General features: G+C 36.6%; 2 protein-coding genes across 2 annotated transcripts in view; one reads left to right on the top strand and one right to left on the bottom strand.

Annotated features, from left to right (window-relative positions):
* LOC306864146 (chondroitin sulfate N-acetylgalactosaminyltransferase 1-like) overlaps positions 1–8,504 on the bottom strand; it is a 42,982-nt gene extending 34,478 nt beyond the window's left edge. Inside the window, exon 1 of the mRNA XM_079407884.1 lies at positions 8,206–8,504. The gene's annotated coding sequence lies outside the window, so the exon portion shown is untranslated. The remainder of the gene's footprint in view (positions 1–8,205) is intronic.
* A 2,018-nt stretch (positions 8,505–10,522) lies between these two features.
* On the top strand, positions 10,523–19,873 carry LOC306863719 (voltage-gated hydrogen channel 1-like). The gene is made up of 6 exons (XM_079407230.1): positions 10,523–10,626; positions 11,652–11,859; positions 16,896–17,000; positions 17,129–17,360; positions 17,825–17,937; positions 19,196–19,873. Exons 2-6 carry the CDS (start codon positions 11,680–11,682, stop codon positions 19,250–19,252), a joined length of 687 nt encoding a protein of 228 aa, XP_079263356.1. The 5' UTR covers positions 10,523–10,626; positions 11,652–11,679; the 3' UTR covers positions 19,253–19,873.
* The last annotated feature ends 37 nt before the right edge of the window (positions 19,874–19,910 follow it).

The following is a 19,910-nucleotide window of genomic DNA, read 5'->3' as shown; positions in this document are numbered from 1 at the left end:
CTCCATATTTTTCTTCATAAATGATTGATCTAAAATCCTGATCCACCACTTTCCTTTAAACTGTCAATGCTTATATAAATAATGGATGCTTCGGATTGTGTAACCGAGCAATACTGCAGAATCACAACGACTGGTGTAAAATAAGTCTATTCTACACCCATCGCATGTGTTTTTTTCATGATTTTTGTATATCTACTGTCCTCTTTTCCTCCGTTGAAAGACGTCACCGGCATTCCCTGGAGGGTTGCAGAGATGTCTTTGAAGAGGAACTGTCTGAACCGGCTAATTTAACAAGGTGGGATATCCAGATAGAGAAAAAGAGAGGCCACAGACGTACAAGCCAAGTCAAGCCCTGCTGTTTCAATGCTGCATTAGAGGGACAACTCCAGAGAAAGCAATTCCAGGTGTTGCTCATGTTCAGTTCACAGAAAACACAGGGGATGCAGGAGAATAACATGGAGAATCAGGGAATGTGGGAGAGTTAAAGAGAGAAACAGAGCAGAAGAGAAAGAGAAAGGCCTCTTTCATGTCCTTCTAGGCCTCAGGTGATTCTCACTCCCCTTAATTAAGTTGGATCTCCTCATGTGCGACCCAGATCATACCTACCATATGGCCTGCCTTTAAAATCAACAGGAAACTGTTTTCACAACCCATTTTACGACTGTTTGTGACACATTTCTGAGTGAAACAGGATGTTTAATGTGGTAGTGTGGGAATTGATTCATCTGGACAATATTGATTCAACTGGACAATATGGATTTAATTGGATAATATAGCTTGTTATTCATGTAGTGCCCAAATGTTTTGATAAAAAAAGCATAATCTTACCCAACGTATGTGAATTTTTATAGTTATATTGTATTGTTAGCTTAGCAGCATGCTAATTCTAAACTTCACGAGTCAATTCACAATAAGATACAGAATTCTAATTAAAACAGAATTTTTTTACCCTATATTTTATTGTGTTATGTTTTTAGAGCCTTGTTATTGCAGTTTAGCAACATGCTAACTCCAAATTCTGTCTGAACTGAATTATTCCACCATCTAACATACCCCATTTTGGCTTGTAAATAGTGACTGATTTTTTTTTTTATTTCACAGAAAAACTGTGATATTTCTGTGATAACTGTGATAAAACTGTGATCTTTTTTGGCACATGGTTACATGTCCACATTGCTGACCTTTTGTAGCTTATCCACATTGTGCGAATATTATATGCTAAAACAGTTCAAATGTGTCATCAGAGAAGCACTAATTAAACGTCATTGTTTCAGTCAATGATTTCAAAATTCCTCCAAAATTCCTTCCAAAATATTTTCGGTTGCCACAATACGCGTGCATCACTTTTTATAACACATACTTAAAACCAAATACAGATAAAATAGTTCTAACCAAGAATAATATTACCATATCGACTATTTTATCTAACATTTCTGTGTTATGTATTTTTATATTTATTAGAGTAGCAGCACTTTGTTAGCTTTGCAACATGCCAATGCAAAACTACTGAAATGAGTCACATTTGAATGAGTCAGTTGTTGGCTGTGAATAGCGTTTCAAATGGTCAATTTGGAGGTTTATTTTCACTAAGGATACTGTCTTAAAAGGCAGCTATGACTGCAATAGAGAGAAAGGAAACGTAGGTTTTGAAACAGAGTCTATTTGACAGGTAGTTGGAGGAAAGGGGTTGATGACGTCAGTGGAAAAGTCATTTCAGAGGCGAAGCAAGTTTTAAGTTCATGAAGACAAATATTGTTTTTCTTCCGAATAGCAAGCACCAATGAATCATTCACAATGGGACCAGGAATTTGAGTTAAGAATATAAATTTTGATCTAATTTCGTCTTAAACCCAACCCTGTCCTTAAACAAGCCCCTTCTTACACAACCACCATTCATACTCCTTCTGTAACCAACATACAACAAAACACATCTCAAATTATGTCAGCACTTTAAAAACCCACCATGGCCTCTCATTACGACTAAATATCTGCAACTCCTTCAATTTAAGGTTTCCGATACCCAGCTCCATCTGCCTCTTAATTCAAGCCGCTTCATATTTACAGTGTCAAAAAAAAAAAATGAACAATTCGCCCTCAAAACACTTGCAGAGGAGGAAAATTAGAGGACACTTGTCTTCATTCCATGCAGTCTTTGAAGGACAAACGGATGGATCTGTCATTCAGACCTAATTTCCAAACAAACCACAAGTGTTTTAATACTGCATATAGCAGATTGCTATATACATAATATCCAATTTGTTCGCACAACAGATTTGATTTAGTGTATGGAAGAATGCATCGTAAAAATATGTATTTAAGTGTACCGTTTCACCAAGTTTACCATGTAGCCAGTAGCCACACACTATGTTTCCCACATCTGAGCCACAATTGGAGGGCACTTGTTCATAAAAAATGTTCTCAACACTGAAGTCTTTATAAAAAAACCAAATATGCTCTTGAACAGAGCTGCGGGAACAGCAAATCCTGCCCATTTGTCCAACAAGTGGTTCTTGATTCAGTCAATATGAATCAGTTGAGTCTTGCACCAGAATCTAGATGCCATTATAATTTACAATATACTATAAACAATGGCTGTGTTCAAAATTGCATACTTTCTTTTGATTTCTGCATAATTTAGTGTGTATTGTACACCATTATGCATTGATGTATTGAGTGCGTGAATGGCCAAAATGTGCAGTTTACAACATAGAACACTGTTAGGAAAACTGTATCCCATAATACATTGCTCTTGACTTCATCCTCCATTTCCAACACAATGAACAAACATAATCTAATGTGCATTAACTATCTTTTATTTGATTAGACCAATTTGGATTTACATGCCAATTAACAATATTAAACTCCAAGATCATGCCATTTGATGACAAAAAATAAATAGGCATTTAGAGGGACAGTTCACCCAAAAATAAAATAAAAAATCTAACATTATAATCTGTATGTCATTTCAAACCTCCATGAATGTCTTTCTTCTGTGGAAAATAAGAGATTATTTTCTGAGAAATGTGGATTTGTTATTATATTTATTTTATACTGTGGAAGTCAATGGGCTCCAAAGTTTTTGGTTTCCAGTGTTTTTCAAAATACCTTCTTTTATATTCCGCAGAAGACAGAAAGTCATAGTCATACATAAATAATGACATAGTTTTCATTTTTGGGTAAACAGTCAGATTAAATGTATCAAAGTACCATCTGAACTGTTTATTGTTGAATATTGCTAAATCAAAAAATTTCCACAAAGGCTTTCTTTTACATTAATAGACTATGAATCCAAGCTAGTGTAACGTGTCAGGCTGATTTTTAATTTTCTCCTCTGTATAAAAGCATTGTGGCAAGCCTCAATTGACCAAATGCTTCTTCCAGTCCAAAACAGCAGGACGGCTCATTGCCATAGAAATCACATAGTTGTGGACACCTAGTCACCATAGCAATCTCCTCAACAGGATGGGAGGGCTGTATTGACAGCTTTTTAACATGAGATGGACACCAGATTCATCCTCTGGAAGCAAGAGAGGAACCTACGACATGAAAGTCAAAAATCCAGTATCTCAAAATATTAGAGTTTCAATAAACGATCATCCCTACAGTATAAATTTTGGGTATCTCTTGTTCTTTGAAACCACAATAATGGGGAAGACTGCTGACTTGGCAATGGTCCAGAAGACGAACATTGACGCCCTCCACAAAGAGGTTAAGTCACAGAAGATCATTACTGAAAGGTGTGGCTGTTCACAGAGTGCTGTATCAAAGCATATTAAATGCAAAGTTGATTGGAAGGAAGAATTTGGGTATAGGAAAAGGTGCACAAGCAACAGGGATGACCACAAGCTTGAGAATACTGTCAAGCAAAGCTGATTCAAACACTTGGGAGAGCTTCACAAGGAGTGGACTGAAGCTGGAGTCAGTGCATCAAGAGTCACCACGCTCAGACGTCTTCAGGAAAAGGGCTACCAAGCCACTTCTGAAACAGAAACAACGTTAGAAGCATCTTACCTGGGCTGTGGAGAAAAATAACTGGACTGTTGCCCAGTGATCCAAAGTCCTCTTTTCAGATAAGAGTAAATTTTGCATTTCATTTGGAATCAAGGTCTTGAGTCTGGAGGAAGACTGTAGAGGCAAAGAATTCAAGCTGCTTGAAGTCCAGTGTGAAGTTTCCACAGTCAGTGATGATTTGGGGTGCCGTGATGTCTGCTGGTGTTGGTCCACTGTGTTTTATCAAGTCCAAAGTCAATGCAGCCGCCTACCAGGTGAATTTAGAGCACTGATTGATGCTGATTTCCTTTTCCAGCAGGACTTTAGCACCTGCCCACAGCGCCAAAATCACTTCCAAGTGGTTTGCTGACCATGATATTACTGTGCTTGATTGGCCAGCCAACATGCCTGACCTGAACCCCATATGGAATCTATGGGGTATTTTCAAGAGAAAGATGAGAAACAGTCGATCCAACAATACAGATGAGCTGAAGACTCAATAGTGCCTCAGCAGAGCCACAGACTGATCGCTTCCATACCATTCCTCACTGATGCTGGAGATTGTGCTAAAGGAGCCCCGAACAAGTATTGAGTGCATAAATGAACATACTTTAAAGAACTTGAACTTTTCTGTTTTGCAAATCCTTTTTTTGATGGATCTCAGGAAATATCCTACTATTTTGAGATACTGGATTTTGGACTTTCATGAGCTCAACTTTTTCCACGATATTCTAATTTTTTGTGATGCACCTGTACATATATAGTTTTTATTTTACTATTTTTATGTATTTATTTACTTTATTCACCTTTTTTTTCTTTTGCAGATACACTCTCCAAAAAAAATCCCCTCACTAATTCTAGAATTATTCATTATTTAAAAAAAATTATTATTCAAGTAATCTGTGATGATGTTTTTGTGGGCGGGGCCTATCTGGTGGAGAACAGGTGTGTTCGACTTGAAGTGACGCTGCGCGGAATGATCAGTGTATGACATCAAAGTACCACGAGAGCGATTCGAAAGCTTAAGGATCCGTCTGCTCTCTTATCGCTCTCGCGGTACTTTGATGTCATACACACATCATTCTGCGCAGCGCCACTTCAAGTCGAACACACCTGTTGACAGTTTTCAAGTAGCAATCTGGAAGCCATGGAGTAAAAGAATAAAAAAAGGTTTATATTTCAAAATTCTGACTTTATTCTCGCAATTCCAAGGTTATATCTCACAATCCTGATAAGGAAAAACAACTTGTCAGTCTATTTTTCCCCTAGGCTCAGAATCATAAGTTTATATCCCTGTCTTCTGGGGTTTATTCTCAGAATTGACAAACTCACTATTGTTGAGTTAAATCGAGTTATAAAGTCCGAACTAGGAGATATAAACTTGCATTTTCGAGAAAAAAAAAGTCAGAATTGTGAGATAAAAATAAATGTTATGTAAACTATTAATAGGTTTAAATAATATTTCTTGCTGTAACTGTAGGGCTAATACAATATGTCCCCTATGAACTGCATATGTGAATATTATGTAGACCTATTATTTGACCTACTGTTGAGTAATCATAGCAGTTTTCATCCATAGTCTGTCTGGTTAAATGTCTGCATTTAGCCTTAAATAGCGTCTTTGATGACAGTATTCTATAAAAATGATTTGCATTCCGATTCTGACATCCAAAGGCACAACAATACATTTTTCACTCTTATTCCATGTATTTTACCCATTTCCCTCCACTCGTTGCCAGTGTTTTTCTGCCACCACCATGAGTGCACAGCTGCAAGTGACATAACTGTGACGTCTACTCCAAATTGGTCTACTGCAGAAAAGCAATACATCACTAGATCCCACTGACTTTCATTGTATAGATAAAAAAAGTTGGGTGGGCTATTGCTCAAAAATCATTCTGCATAATTTCTGTGCCACTAACCACTCCAAAAATTATTGCAAAAATAATGTCTGTCTGAATAAGATAACAAATACACTGCTTGTCTTTCATTAATTGGACAAAGAGCTCTTTCTTCCCCAAACTCACATTACTGGCTGAGCCAGTCTTATTATATATGATTTCTTGGTGCTATGGTGCAAAAATCACACTCTTTCACCTTCAGCCTCCATTTAGATTATAAGCTTTAGATAAGCCTTTGAATTTGCATGCCAGTATTGTCAGGGAATTAGCACGGATTTGTTTTACTGCCGCATACTGTATAATAAACACCTACAGACTACTGCAAACGTTCTGGATATTCCAAACCCAGGATAGACAGGAAACAGTTGATCATATTAATAAGCTTGAATGTGTGCATGAGAGAAAGTGGGCATTAGTGCATGGAAAAAAAAATTAATAATGAGAGAGAAGGCATTACTATTACAAACTCATCATCAGTACGGCAAAATAAGTGGAGACTGGAATTAAAATTAAGTTTTGATTTAAAGCTGCCATTGTCCAAGGAGTTTGAGGTCTAGACATGGAGCAGCTGAATTCACCCAGCATCTATTGCGAATAAAATGACTACTTTAACTAATGTTACATGCCATGCTTTGAGCAATAACCATCCTTCTGTTAGCATAGAGGAAGCAGATTCAGTTTGGCAGACGGCCCAACTGTTAAAAAGTAAAACGGTGTTTATCTAAAGGAATTTTTGAGAAATTTTGTAGGATGTTTTAAGTTGCATTTCCTTTTCAGAGCAACTGACAAAATCAAACATGATTTAACCAGCTACTAGAATAAGGAAAGCCTGTGTACTTTTTAGTGTGTGAAAATCATGTTAGGCAAAAAAGGCGCTCAGGTACATAATTTTCCCTGCACACATACACTACAGTTCGAAAGTATGAGGTCTATAAGATTTTGTTATTTTTTAATGAAACTATTAATTTTATTCAGCAAGGATGCACTGTAAAATTGCACTGTAAAAATTCCATCAAATTTACGGTAAAAAACTGACAGCTGTGGTTGCCGGAATTCTACCGTAAAAAATACGGTAACAACATTTTAGGTTTTAACTTAAATTTACAGTTAAATACCGTAATTTGATGTAATGTTAATATACCAACCTATTGAAGTACTGAAATCTGTTTTGTACCTTTGAAATACACTGATAACCACCAAATGCAGGTGGTGATGAGAAAGTGACATGATGAACCAAAACCCATCACAAACAGCTTTTAAATAATAACATATATAGAAGAACATATATCACGGTGAGACTCATTAAACTGAAATATGCAATAAACATTAATTTAACAACATTAGATGTAACATACAACCCTAATAAACATAACTGATAAAAAAACTAAAAAAAACTAACAAGAAACAGTTATTTCAAAGAAAAAAACATGAAATTCAAACAACATTTGAAATGAAACGCTGGGAATTCTGGGAACGTCAGTTTATGGGTTTTCCCTGTAAATTTTACAGGAACTTATCGTTAACCATTTAATAGGTTTTTTACTGTTAAAATCACAGTAATTTTTTACAGTGTGCAATAAATTGTTTAAAGGGGTCCATAAAGACATCAATAATGACATTTAGATTGCGAGAAAAAAAATCCGGTTTGAACTTTCTATTCTTCAAAGAATCCTGAAACAAAGCTAAATATGTTTTTCAGCATTCATTGTGTCAGAAATGTTTCTTGAGCAGCAAATCAGTATATAAGAATGATATATGAAGGATCTTGTGACACTGAAGACTGGAGTAATGATGCTGAAAATTCAGCTTTTCATCACAGGAATAAACTGTATTTTACAATAAATTAACATAGAAAACAGTTATTTTCAATTGTAATATTATTAGCTGTTTTTACTGTATTTTTTATCAAATAAACGCAGTCTTGGTGAGCATAAGAGACTACAAAAACATTTTAAAAATTCTTACTGAGCCCAATGATCTGCAAATCTTGCTCCTTACAGCGCTCAGATAACTCGCCAGAATAAACTAACTCCTCTATACAAGTGCACACTCAATATTTGAAAGTCAGTTTCTGTTTAGTCGCATACACTTGGCTACAAAAAGAAACTGCACAAACATACAGTTAATTTACCACACTATTGATCCTACAGTGGAACATGTTGTCTCACTATATGGGGTAAGTCGTCATATATATTAGTCTACCATTCAATAACTGTTCATAACAGAATTTAAGAATGACTGACAGGATGATTATATGAAATACCAATGCTTCTAGTCTGAATCTGATGCCATGAGTGTGAGGAATATGGCTTACCAACATCACAGAGAAGAAGAACTGTCTCAGTGTCCAGACTCCTCCAGAACAGCGCGCTCTGTGCTGGAACAGCATGCGGTGGAGAGTGAGCGGAGAAGCGGAGAGCCACTGTGTTTCTCTCCCGGCGAAACCGGATCCTCCGGTCCACCCCACCCCAGAGCTGCCTCCGCCTCCAAAGGCTGCGTTGTTACCTGCAGGCTTCTCTGGGAGGAGAAACTTATTGATCTGCAGGATTTGTTCAGTCGAGCGACAGTTCGCTTTATTTATTTCTGCCCTGCACTCATTTATTAAGTAAGCCCACAAATAGATCGCAGTCTTGCTGGTTTTCAGTGATGTGATGTTTTTTACAACAGTAGCCTACGCCCTCTCAGTGAACTCAATTTCCACGAAATGGTAAAGTTAGCTGGTATTTCTTCTCCACAAATGAAAAAAGCGTCAAACTTTGTATAACACCAAGCAAGAAATTTGGACTGGAAGAGCATATATCCCTTAAAAAAATTAACCATGGTTTAAAAAAGGTTACTAGATAAACTATGGCAATCACAAATTAACCATGGTTTTGCTACACTAACCAAATTAACCATGGTATTTGTGGTAAAACTGTAATACAAATGGTAATCAATATTATTTTTTAAATGATTTAAGCTATCAATGATCTTTATGCTATCAAGTAGCCTACTAAAGGTGCGTTGAGTTGAACATCACGTGTTGTCATTTCGGAATTACAGTAATTATATTCACCGAGTATGGGTATCTGAACTGCTCTATATGCGCCCTCTTCATACCGGTTAACAAACAGTTAAGGCTATTCATGCCATATGTTGAGGTCTATTTTGGGTTTTACCCCGTTTGGATCAGGATCTGTAGATAGACCTATATTTATAAAGCAAATAGATGGCAGCAAAATTTGTATGACCTTTGGTTTTGTAAATGCTACTCTGATTAAAATGCAAACAAAGTGTAGAACAGCAATGAAAAGTTCTTTCATTCACATTTTCTTTCAACCCAATAGCTAAACAGCGCCCCCTAATGGCCAGAAAAAGTGGCACATCCTTAAATATTTTCATCCATAAACTTCTACATGCCATTAATAAACTTTTAAGGTGTTTTGAGTAACATTAAATATGCAAAAATAATCACTGTTATTTCAAACAACTTTTGGTGTAAAATAAAATAAAAAATAGTGTATTTTAGGATATATATTTGCCTTAAAAACAATAAAAAATACACTGTATACATTGATGTGGTCTGCTGCTTGTTTGGGTTGACTGGTTGTTTTAATGGGAGTTTCTGCCCTTTCAGTTTGAGTATTACTTGATTGACATTTTCGTCACACACCCAGTAATATACCACCAACAAACAACAAAAGTATGGTGGACAAATCAGCTGCACAAGCTTTTCCCATCCTTCAGATACAGAGGGCACTCTGAGGCTGAAAACAAATGTTGACAGGCTGTAAAGAGTTTCAAAGGTCAACCACAGAACTGGCTAATTTATGTTACTTGATCTCCAACCAGTGTGTTTGTAACAAAATGTGAGCTAAGGGAGCCGTGGCATTTTCAGAGGGGAACACTGGTTGGTTCATTTGGTAAGTGTTGTAACTTGGTAACATGCTTAAACAGGAAAGCACAGGCCACTTTAGCCTGTATGATCAATTTACAATATTGGACCCCACCTTTGTTGTATGGACAAAAACAGACATTTTTCAAAGCATTTTCTTTGTGTTCTGTGGAATAAAATGCACACAGGGTTGGAATAAACACAGATGTACTCTAAATTAAATGAAGAATGTCTGTGGACTATTTTTACGTCATACAACAAATGTTACTTTGGTCTTCAGCCATTTTCTATCCATATTTGGTCCTTTGGGTCATCGTCCTGCAGGCCTCTACGTCATTTCTCCTAAAATTACACCTTTTTGGTTGCTCAATTTTTTAGGACAGCCTGATCTCAGGAGTGTTTGTTCTGCTTAATGCATTTCCCAATCCCAATCTATCTGTCTGTCTGTCTGTCTGTCTATCTATCTATCTATCCATCCATCCATCCATCCACTTACCTACCTACATACCTACCTGTCGGTCATCTATCTGTCTGTCTGTCTGACTTATCAACTTTTTAACTTTGAAACCTTTCCATTTAGATATTCAGTTTTCATTAAAACCTCCCAATGCATGTTAAAATAATACATCGTTTGATTAGCCTACTTCTTCAGGTCACTGGTTATCTGGTCCCGTGCACATCCCTGCAATATGCCCAAGGATTTAGGAAAGCTCTTCCATGTCACTTCCTTCGGGCTGCATCCTGTGCAGAGGATCACGTTCATGACTGTAGGAGGCGGAGTTTAGGGTCAAAGTTTTTCACAGAATTCGGATCGTTGCTTCCAAAAACAGCATTAGCAACATTGTTTCAGCAACAAAACAGGTAAATACTCATTTTGCATAATTGTAAATTTTCGTTCATTTTAAACTGAGCGCGCATTAAATAGATCTACTAAATAACCTGAAAAATGTAAATGTTACTGTCGTATTCGTGTGAAATTTAGAAGTAAAGTGTCCCGATTACAGCAGTTGCCTTAAAGTCAATACATCGTTTTACATTTGCTCGTTCGGTATTCTTAAAAGTGTGTGTAAATCAGTGTCTTAAATGTTCAAATGTTGCAGGAAATCACGAGTTAAGCTCAAGTCACAGATGAAGAGTCAGTGTTTTATGATGCATGTAGATGATGTCCCACAATAGACAGAGAAAAAACATTCAAACAAAAAAAACGCTTTGTACTGGCATATTTTGTAGTGAGATATCCTGCACTTATGTTGCATAAATTGTCTGGTGCTGTTTCTTAACATAAGATCTCCGTTGAGGATTTTTTGTAGATGGTGGCATGCAAAACTTTTTATCCAAGGTCAAAATCGGAATAGCCTAGTATGCCGTTTAAAGTGTAGACAGTGTGACTAATGTATTGAACTCTTTTCACACAAGACATTTGAGATCTATCTATCTATGTATCTCTTATGATTTAATGTTATATAGCCTATTTACATTTATGATTATGTTACCATTTACATTTAGTTTTATTAACTGTTTTGTTTAATACTGAGTTTTAACGTTTAAATCTTGAAAATGAAGCCTGTAATTGGATCTTTAATAGCTGGTTGACAATGAAGTGTATGTTTCTTGTGTGTTATTGTTAAATGTTATATATTTTTGGAACAAAATTGTAGGGCATGTGTCTAAACAACATTTACATTAATAAATGCCCTGAGAAATATTCACTTGAGACACAGTCTCACAACATTTGGTTCAAGCTGTCTTTATGTTGAAATTTCGTAATTTAAAATTACGAAATTTCCATAATTTAAGACAAATCACAAATTAGAATTTTGAATGTGTGATTCAACTACAAATTAAAAATGGTTAATCATTAATTAATTAATTAATTAATTTTGTAGTATTCAACTCATGTGACCCCCGAGAAAAATGTCCCGTTTCCTGAGGCATTTCACAGCGGTGGGTGATGAGCAAAACACCGCCGCACAGTGGCACGACGAGGAACCGCACGACGCCAGTGAAGACCTGCAGCTGGCCACAGGGCAGCACTTGGGACAGGTCAGCTTTAGGGACTCCCTACGCCGCCTCTACAGTACAGAGAGGTTCCAGGTAAACGTTCACACTATGTATATGCATTTTTTACACACTCACATATATATATATATATATATATATATATATATACAGTGCCATCCATAAGTATTGGAACAGTGAAGACAAAATTGCTCTGTTGGCTGTGGAGTCAAGACATTTACAAATATGATTAAAATATGAATATGAGACAAAACTACAGAATGTCACATTTTATTATTGGGTGATTCAACACATAGATGTTTTACCATCTTAAGAAGTTCAGCACTTTTAGAGTGTCATCCCTCTATCTGATGTGAGCATAAGTATAGGAACAGTTGCCTCACAGGTCTTTCTAAGTGATCAGCTGTGTCCTGTTGCATTAATTCTTCAGATATTAAAGGCAGGGAATGTGTCGTATCAGTTATATCCATTACTTCTGCATTCTGAATCTTGCATTCTATGATGACACACAAACCAGGATGAAGACGAAGGAGCTGACTTTGAGAGAAAAGCAAGTGATTTGTATGCTAAAAGAAAAGAGGAAGTCAATTATAGCTCTAGCAAAAACAAAGTGCATTGAGAAATCAAGAGTTTGGAAACCACCAGTAACCAACGACAACCTGATCGGCTGAGAAAACAACAGTAGTTGATGACAGACAAATCATAAAAGCTGTGAAAATGAATCCTAAAAGACGTGTCTGTAAAATCACCAACAACTTCCAGAAAGCTGGGGTGATGCTCTGACAATCTACTGTCCTCAGGAGACTTTGACACAAAATTACAGATGCTACGCAGCAAGATGCAAACCTCTCAAGTTTCAAGTTTATTTGTAGAGCGCTTTTTATGATACCAATAGTTGCAAAGCAGCTCTACAGGAAATTAAGTTTCCACAATATATTTATATATTGCAGAACCTTAATATATTTAACTTATGGCAAAATTTGGTAATTCTGTATGTTGTCTGAGCGTTGGCATCCTCTGAGGTCCTCTGAGGGGTTGGCATCATCTCTTCTCAGGTGTTCAGTCATCTCAGATCATTTAAGGGTTGGATCCAGACTGAAGCTTCTGTCATTCCAAGTTACCACGGGATGTTAATCAGACAGAAACAGATAAACAAATAGAGACATAATTAGCGTAGCTGCTGTTCCATCTAAGCAAAAATGATTTGTTCAACCCAAGCTAATGAATAATAATAATGTACATTTGATCAGATATAACTGCAGTACAAGATTATAAAATGCATTATGTGAATGCTTGGCTAAAAAGATGTGTCTTTAATCTAGATTTAAACAGAGAGACTGTGTCTGAACACCGAACGTTATCAGGAAGGCTATTCCAGAGTTTGGGAGCCAAATGTGAAAAAGCTCTACCTCCTTTAGTGGACTTTGCTATCCTCGGTACTACCAAAAGTCCAGAGTTTTGCGACCTTAGGGAGCGGGTTGGATTGTAGCATGGTAGAGGACGAGTTAGGTACGCAGGAGATAAACCATTTAGGGCCTTATAGGCAAGTAATAATATTTTGTAAATGATACGGAACTTAATAGGAAGCCAGTGCAGAGACTGTAAAATTGGGGTAATATGATAATATTTTCTTGACCTGGTAAGAACTCTAGCCGCTGCATTTTGGACTATCTGTAGCTTGTTTATTGGACAACCACCTAGCAGTGCATTACAATAGTCCAGTCTAGAGGTCATGAATGCATGAACTAGCTTTTCTGCATCAGAAACAGGTAGCATGTTTCGAAGCTTGGCAATGTTTCTAAGATGGAAGAATGCTGTTTTTGTAACATGGCAAATATGATTTTCAAAGGACAAGTTGCTGTCTAATATAACACCCAGATTTTTGACTTTAGAGGACGTAACAGTACATCCCTCTAGTTGCAAATTGTAATCCAAGAGATTCTGTGTACTGTTTTTTGGTCCAATAAGTAATATCTCTGTCTTATCTGAATTTAATAGGAGGAAATTATTGGTCATCCAATCTTTTAAATTTTTTACACAATCTATTAGCTTAGTTTAGAAGTTTCATCTGGTCTTGTTGAGATATATAGTTGAGTATCATCAGCATAACAATGAAAACTAATCCCGTATTTTCTAATAATATTACCAAGGGGCAACATGTATATAGAAAATAGCAGAGGACCTAGGACAGATCCTTGTGGTACTCCATACTTTACTGGTGATAATTGAGATGACTCCCCATTTAAATGAACAAAGTGGTAGCGTTCTGACAGGTAGGATCTAAACCATCTTAAAGCCTGCCCTTGAATACCAGTATAGTTTTGTAATCGATCTATGAGTATATCATGGTCTATAGTGTCGAACGCAACACTTAGATCAAGTAATACTAGCAATGAGATGTAGCCTTGGTCTGAAGCAAGAAGCAAGTCATTTGTAATTTTAACAAGTGCAGTTTCTGTGCTATGGTGAGGCCTGAAACCTGACTTAAATTCTTCATAGAGATAATTTTTTTGCAAGTAGGAACACAATTGAGCAGACACAACTTTTTCAAAAATTGTAGACATAAACGAAAGATTTGAAATGGGTCTGTAATTTGCCAGTTCATTAGAATCTAGTTGTGGTTTCTTAATAAGAGGCTTAATAACCGCCAGCTTGAATGGTTTTGGGACGTGACCTAAAGATAACGATGAGTTAATAATATTGAGAAGCAGTTCTTCTGCTACAGGTAACAATTCTTTCAGTAGTTTAGTGGGTACAGGATCTAATAAACACGTTGTTGATAAGTTTATTTAGCTCTTCCTGTCCTAGTTGTAAAGCACTGCAGTTTTTCTTTGGGTGCGATGAATGAGGCTGAAATACTAGACGCAGTAGAATCTACATTTGTTATTGTATTTCTGATGTTATCTATTTTATCAGTAAAGAAATTGATAAAGTCATTACTATTAAACTGTGAGGGAATATTTAGATCGGGTGGCGTCTGTTTATTTGTTAATCTAGCCACTGTGCTAAATAAGAACCTTGGATTGTTTTGGTTATTATCTATGAGTTTGCAGATAGATAAGCCCTGGCAGCTTTTAGAGCCTGTCTATAGCTGGACATACTGTTTTTCCACGCAATTCTAAAAACTTCCAAGTTAGTTTTTCTCCATTTGCACTCAAGATTACGAGTTTCTTTCTTGAGAGAATGGGTATAACTGTTGTACCATGGCGCAGTACGTTTTTCTCTAACCTTTTTCAATTTGAGGGGGGCAACAGCTTCTAATGTATTAGAGACGATAGTGCCCATGTTGCTAGTCATTTCGTCTAGTTCATGTGTATTTATGGGTACACAGAGCAGTTGAGATAAATCAGGCAGGTTATTTGTGAATCTGTCTTTAGTGGATGGAAGAATAGTTCTGCCCGGACGATAACGCAGAGCCATATAATTAATATCAGTAATACGCAGCATGCACGATACAAGGAAATGATCAGTAGCATCATCACTTTGAGGTACGATATCTATATCGGTAAGATCAATTCCATGCGATATAATTAAATCTAGCGTATGATTAAAACGATGAGTGGGCCCGGTGACGTTTTGCTTGACTCCAAAAGAGTTTATTAGGTCAGTAAACGCAAGTCCTAACGCATCATTTGTATTATCAACGTGAATGTTAAAATCTCTGACAATTAGCACTTTATCAACATTAACCAATAGATCTGAGAGGAAATCTGCAAATTCTTTTAGGAAATCTGTATATGGCCCTGGCGGTTTATACACAGTAGCCAGAGCAAGAGACAGGAGAGATTTCTTTTGCAGTGTAACATTAAGCAGAAGTATTTCGAATGAGTTAAACCTCCTGTATCCTGTTTTCTGAGTAACATTGAGAATATCACTTTATATTGTTGCAACACCGCCGCCACGACCAGTCTGACGGGGCTCATGTTTATAACAGTAGCTTGGTGGAGTAGACTCATTTAGACCAAAATATTAATTTGGTTTAAGCCAGGTTTCAGTCAGGCAGAGTACATCAAAATTATTATCTGTGATCATTTCATTTACATTTCTCTGACCAGCACCAAAAATAGAAAGGCAAGATTAGAGTTTGCAAAAAAAGGTGAGACAGAAGAGTTTTGGAACTGTGTTTATGGACCGATGAGACAAAGATGAACCTTTATCTAAGTGATGGGAAAGCAAAAATGTGGAGAAAAAAGGGACCTGCAATGATCCCAAGCATACAGCCTCATCTGTAAAGCATGGTGGAGGTGGTGTCATGGCATGGGCATGCATGGCTGTCTCTGGAACAGGCCCTCTCAACTTTACTGATGACTTAATGTAAGATGACAGTAGCAGAATGAATTTGGAAGGGTACAAAACCATCTTTCCTACCAATATTCAAGAAAATGCCACCAGATTCATTGGGAAGTGCTTCATATTGCATCAGGACAATGACCTAAAACACCCTGCCAGTTCAGTCAAGGAATTTATAAGAGCAAAGAAATGGAAAGTCTTAGATTGCCCAAGTCAACCTCCAGATTTAAATCTGATTGAACATGAATTTCACCAGCTGGAGAGGAGAGTAAAGGCAGGAACTCCCCAAAACAAGCAACAATTGGAATTGGCTGCATTAAAGGCTGGGAAAAGTATTTCAAAGGATAAGACCAAGAGTCTGGTGATGTTTGTGGGTCACAGACTCACTGCTGTGATTGTAAGCAAGGGATCTGCAACTAAATAATAGCTTTTAATCTTTTATATCTGCCTTATGTTCAACTGTCCTAATACTTATGCTCACATCAATGAGTGGGATGAACTCTAAAAGTGCTGTTCTTTTTATTTGGTAAAACATGTATTTGTTGAAACGGCTAATAATAAAATGTTACATTCTGTAGTTTCGTCTCATATTCATCTTTTAATCATATTTGCAAATGCCTTGACTCCACAGCCAACAGAGCAGTTTTTTTGTCTTAACTGTTCCAATACTTATGGAGGGCACTGTATATATATATATATATATATATATATATATATATATATATATATATATATATATACTGTATATATATATATATATATATATATGTATGTTGTTTACATGATTGAAAATAACCTTGGAATGTAATTTTGTTGATTAGATTGTTGTTGTTTGCTTGGTCGTCTTGGATGCCATTTTTGTTCTGTGCCAGTTGCTTATTGACTTGTCTATCATTCAAGCAGATCATCACAGAATCGCTCCGCAGGTGAGTCCGCTTCAGATGCCTAGTCAGCAAAAAAACATGGATGTCATATTTCTGTTGACACATGACACATTATGTCAGCGATTATTCTGTGGTTATCCTCTGTCCAAATGTCCCTGCCATTATTCTAGGTATTCCACTATCTCAGCCTCGCCCTTCTCACATTCTTCATGGTAGAACTGGCTGGAAAAATCTATGCCTATCATTTAGAATTCCTCCACCATAAGTTTGAGGTGTTTGATGGGATTGTGGTGGTGGTATCCTTCATCCTGGATATTGTATATATCTCAAAGGAAGATGCATTTGATGCCATGGGGCTTCTGATCTTGCTCAGGTTGTGGAGAGTGGCCAGGATCATAAATGGTACGGGAATTATTTTGACCCAGCAACTAAATATTAGAACTTCAATTTGGATGAGAAAATATGAAAGCACTGTGTACATAAATTATTTTGTGAGTGAATGAATTTTTCTTACTAAGAAATATTGCAAATGTGTAATCAAGTCAAAAACTTCAGTAAAATATAAAACTATTTATTGATGATATTTACTAAATAAAACTTACGTAATAATTAAATCATGAAAAGTAAACCGCTGGTGTTAGTAATGATTGTTTCATGATGCTCACAGTCTAAACCTGGGGGTTCACCAAGGTTCAGTACTTGGTCCATTTTACTTAATTATGTTTATGTAAATTAACACTAAAAATCGATATCTCTATGGACAAAATTAATTGTAAGTTTTACTTCTGGAACCCGGCCTTTGCATTATCCTCTAATCTCCACTCAATACTTCTATTTTCCTTTTTTACTTGTTTGCTCTCTTATAGGTATCATTATGTCTGTGAATAATCGTGCCCATCACAAAGTTCAGAAAATAAAAAAGATCAATGAAAACCTTGTTCATCAAGTCAATGAACTTCAAGAGCGGAACACAAAAATGGTGAGTAGCTCTTGTTAACCATGAGTAATGATTCCTTTTATTAATTAAGTTGGCTTGAGAAAGCCAACTTACTGAAATGCTATTTAAACTTATAGTTATTCTTCTTACTAAAACTGTTGACTGCTACTCCTCCTAGAGCTTTAACGCTACAAACTCCAAACTCAGCCCAGCTCTTCAGGCTGATCTGAAGTTAGCTGCTATATCTTTTCAGACTGATCAGACTTACGGTTCTCATAAAAATGAAGATTAAAAATCATAAAAATCCCATAAGCCCGGTAAACACGCTCGACACCCGACGGCCAAGTAGCACGTCCGTTCTGTGCCTTTCTCGCGCACTGGTTCGCCAGCTGAACAGCCAATCAGAATGATCAGATGGCCTGACTGACCGACGAGCTCCGACGCCGATTCAACATGTTTTCAGTCAACAGCACAGAACACACTGAGAAAACTTAGTTGGCCGATGAACAAAAACTGCCCGACAGCCGACCGTCAGCTTGGTGTGTACCGGGCTATAGACTTACATTGACGGAATGTTCAAATGAGCCAAGACTATTCAAACTCCAACTGTCAAAATTCAAACTTAAACTCCCAGAATCCTTTGAGACTAAATCAAGCTTTCTTTCTATGTACTACTATTAACTCATTCAAACTATCCATCTATCTAATATTTCTGATCTATCCATCCATCCATCCATCCATCCATCTGTCTGTCTATCTATCTATCATTGTCTATCAATCCCTTAGCAACCGACCTGGGTACCTTAGCAACAGCATAGTAACACCTTAGCAACTAACCATTGTACCCTAGCAACCATATAGCAACACTCTAGCAACCACCCTGGGTACCCTAGCAACTGCATAGCAACACCTTAGCAACCAACCTGGGTACCTTAGCAACTGCATAGCAACACCTTAGCAACTACCCAGGGTACCCTAGCAACCACCTCAGCCTAGCAACCATCATAGCAACTACTTCATGTACCCTAGCAACCATCCAGAGTACCTTAGCTACCACATAGCAACATCCTAGCAACCACCTAAATACCCTAGCAACCACTTTGAAGTCTTTAGCCTCTATCTATCTATCTATAATCTGACTATATCTATCTATCTAATTTAAAACTATTTCAGACTGAAAACATCAAACTTAAAACTTTTAAAACTTAAACTTTTTGGTCAGGCTTTCTCAAGACTATCTTGACAAACTTTTTTATCTAGTTATTAAATTGATAGTGATTTTAATTTAATCTTTCAACAGGATCAAGAAAATGCAAGGCTTCGTGCAATCTTAAAACAGCACTGCATTGAATTTTGATGCTCCAAGGTTATTCATTAAACACATCACAGCATGAAACTGAGGTTAAGACTAATCATGTCTATTCATTCCATATGAAATGTGAAGAAGGTCATGTTACAGTGTGATGTGTTTTTCACTGTAAGCCAAACTCGATCTCCATCCTTTGGCAGATCTTTAACAGCACACATAAAGGGAGATGCTTTTTAAAGCCAGTGACTCATGTAGCTCAAATTACAAAAAAGGGACATCTATAAATTACACAAGTTATATATACTGGAATTATACTTGCCTCAATAGATTATAAAATGATTGATTTTTATTCTGAATCACTATTTTCCAAAATCATTATCAGTATTGTTGTTTTATCTATGAAGTGTACATTTGTTTTCTCATTATAAATGTGAATGTGTTTGAGCAACTGAAAGCTATGCAATAAATATTATATTGTAAATGAGATATGAAATATTAATAGACCAACATATCTGCCTGGCTGATGAATAGGCTTTTTAACAGTAATGGCATTTCGCTCATGTAACACTTCCAAAATTAACAACAGATTTTACAACGGATAGTGCACATTTTCTGTTCTTAAATGTTTTAGTGAGTTTTGAGTAAATATAAAAAATGTGTTCATTCCTCATTTTGTCATGTCTTTGTATTGAAACTGAATTACACT

The sequence above is a fragment of the Barbus barbus genome, assembly GCF_936440315.1.
Source record: "Barbus barbus genome assembly, chromosome: 45".
Lineage (NCBI taxonomy): Eukaryota > Metazoa > Chordata > Actinopteri > Cypriniformes > Cyprinidae > Barbus > Barbus barbus.
The sequence above is the reverse complement of the archived record's forward strand: the minus strand, read 5'-3'. Positions and strand labels throughout refer to the sequence as shown.

Excerpts from the sequence above, each read along its gene's own strand:
- LOC306863719 (XM_079407230.1), top strand. The coding sequence starts at position 11,680 with ATGTCCCGTTTCCTGAGGCATTTCACAGCGGTGGGTGATGAGCAAAAC. Across the intron at positions 11,860-16,895 it reads ACAGTACAGAGAGGTTCCAG|ATTGTTGTTGTTTGCTTGGT; the intron begins GTAAACGTTCAC and ends TTTGTTGATTAG. Across the intron at positions 17,938-19,195 it reads AAGAGCGGAACACAAAAATG|GATCAAGAAAATGCAAGGCT; the intron begins GTGAGTAGCTCT and ends ATCTTTCAACAG.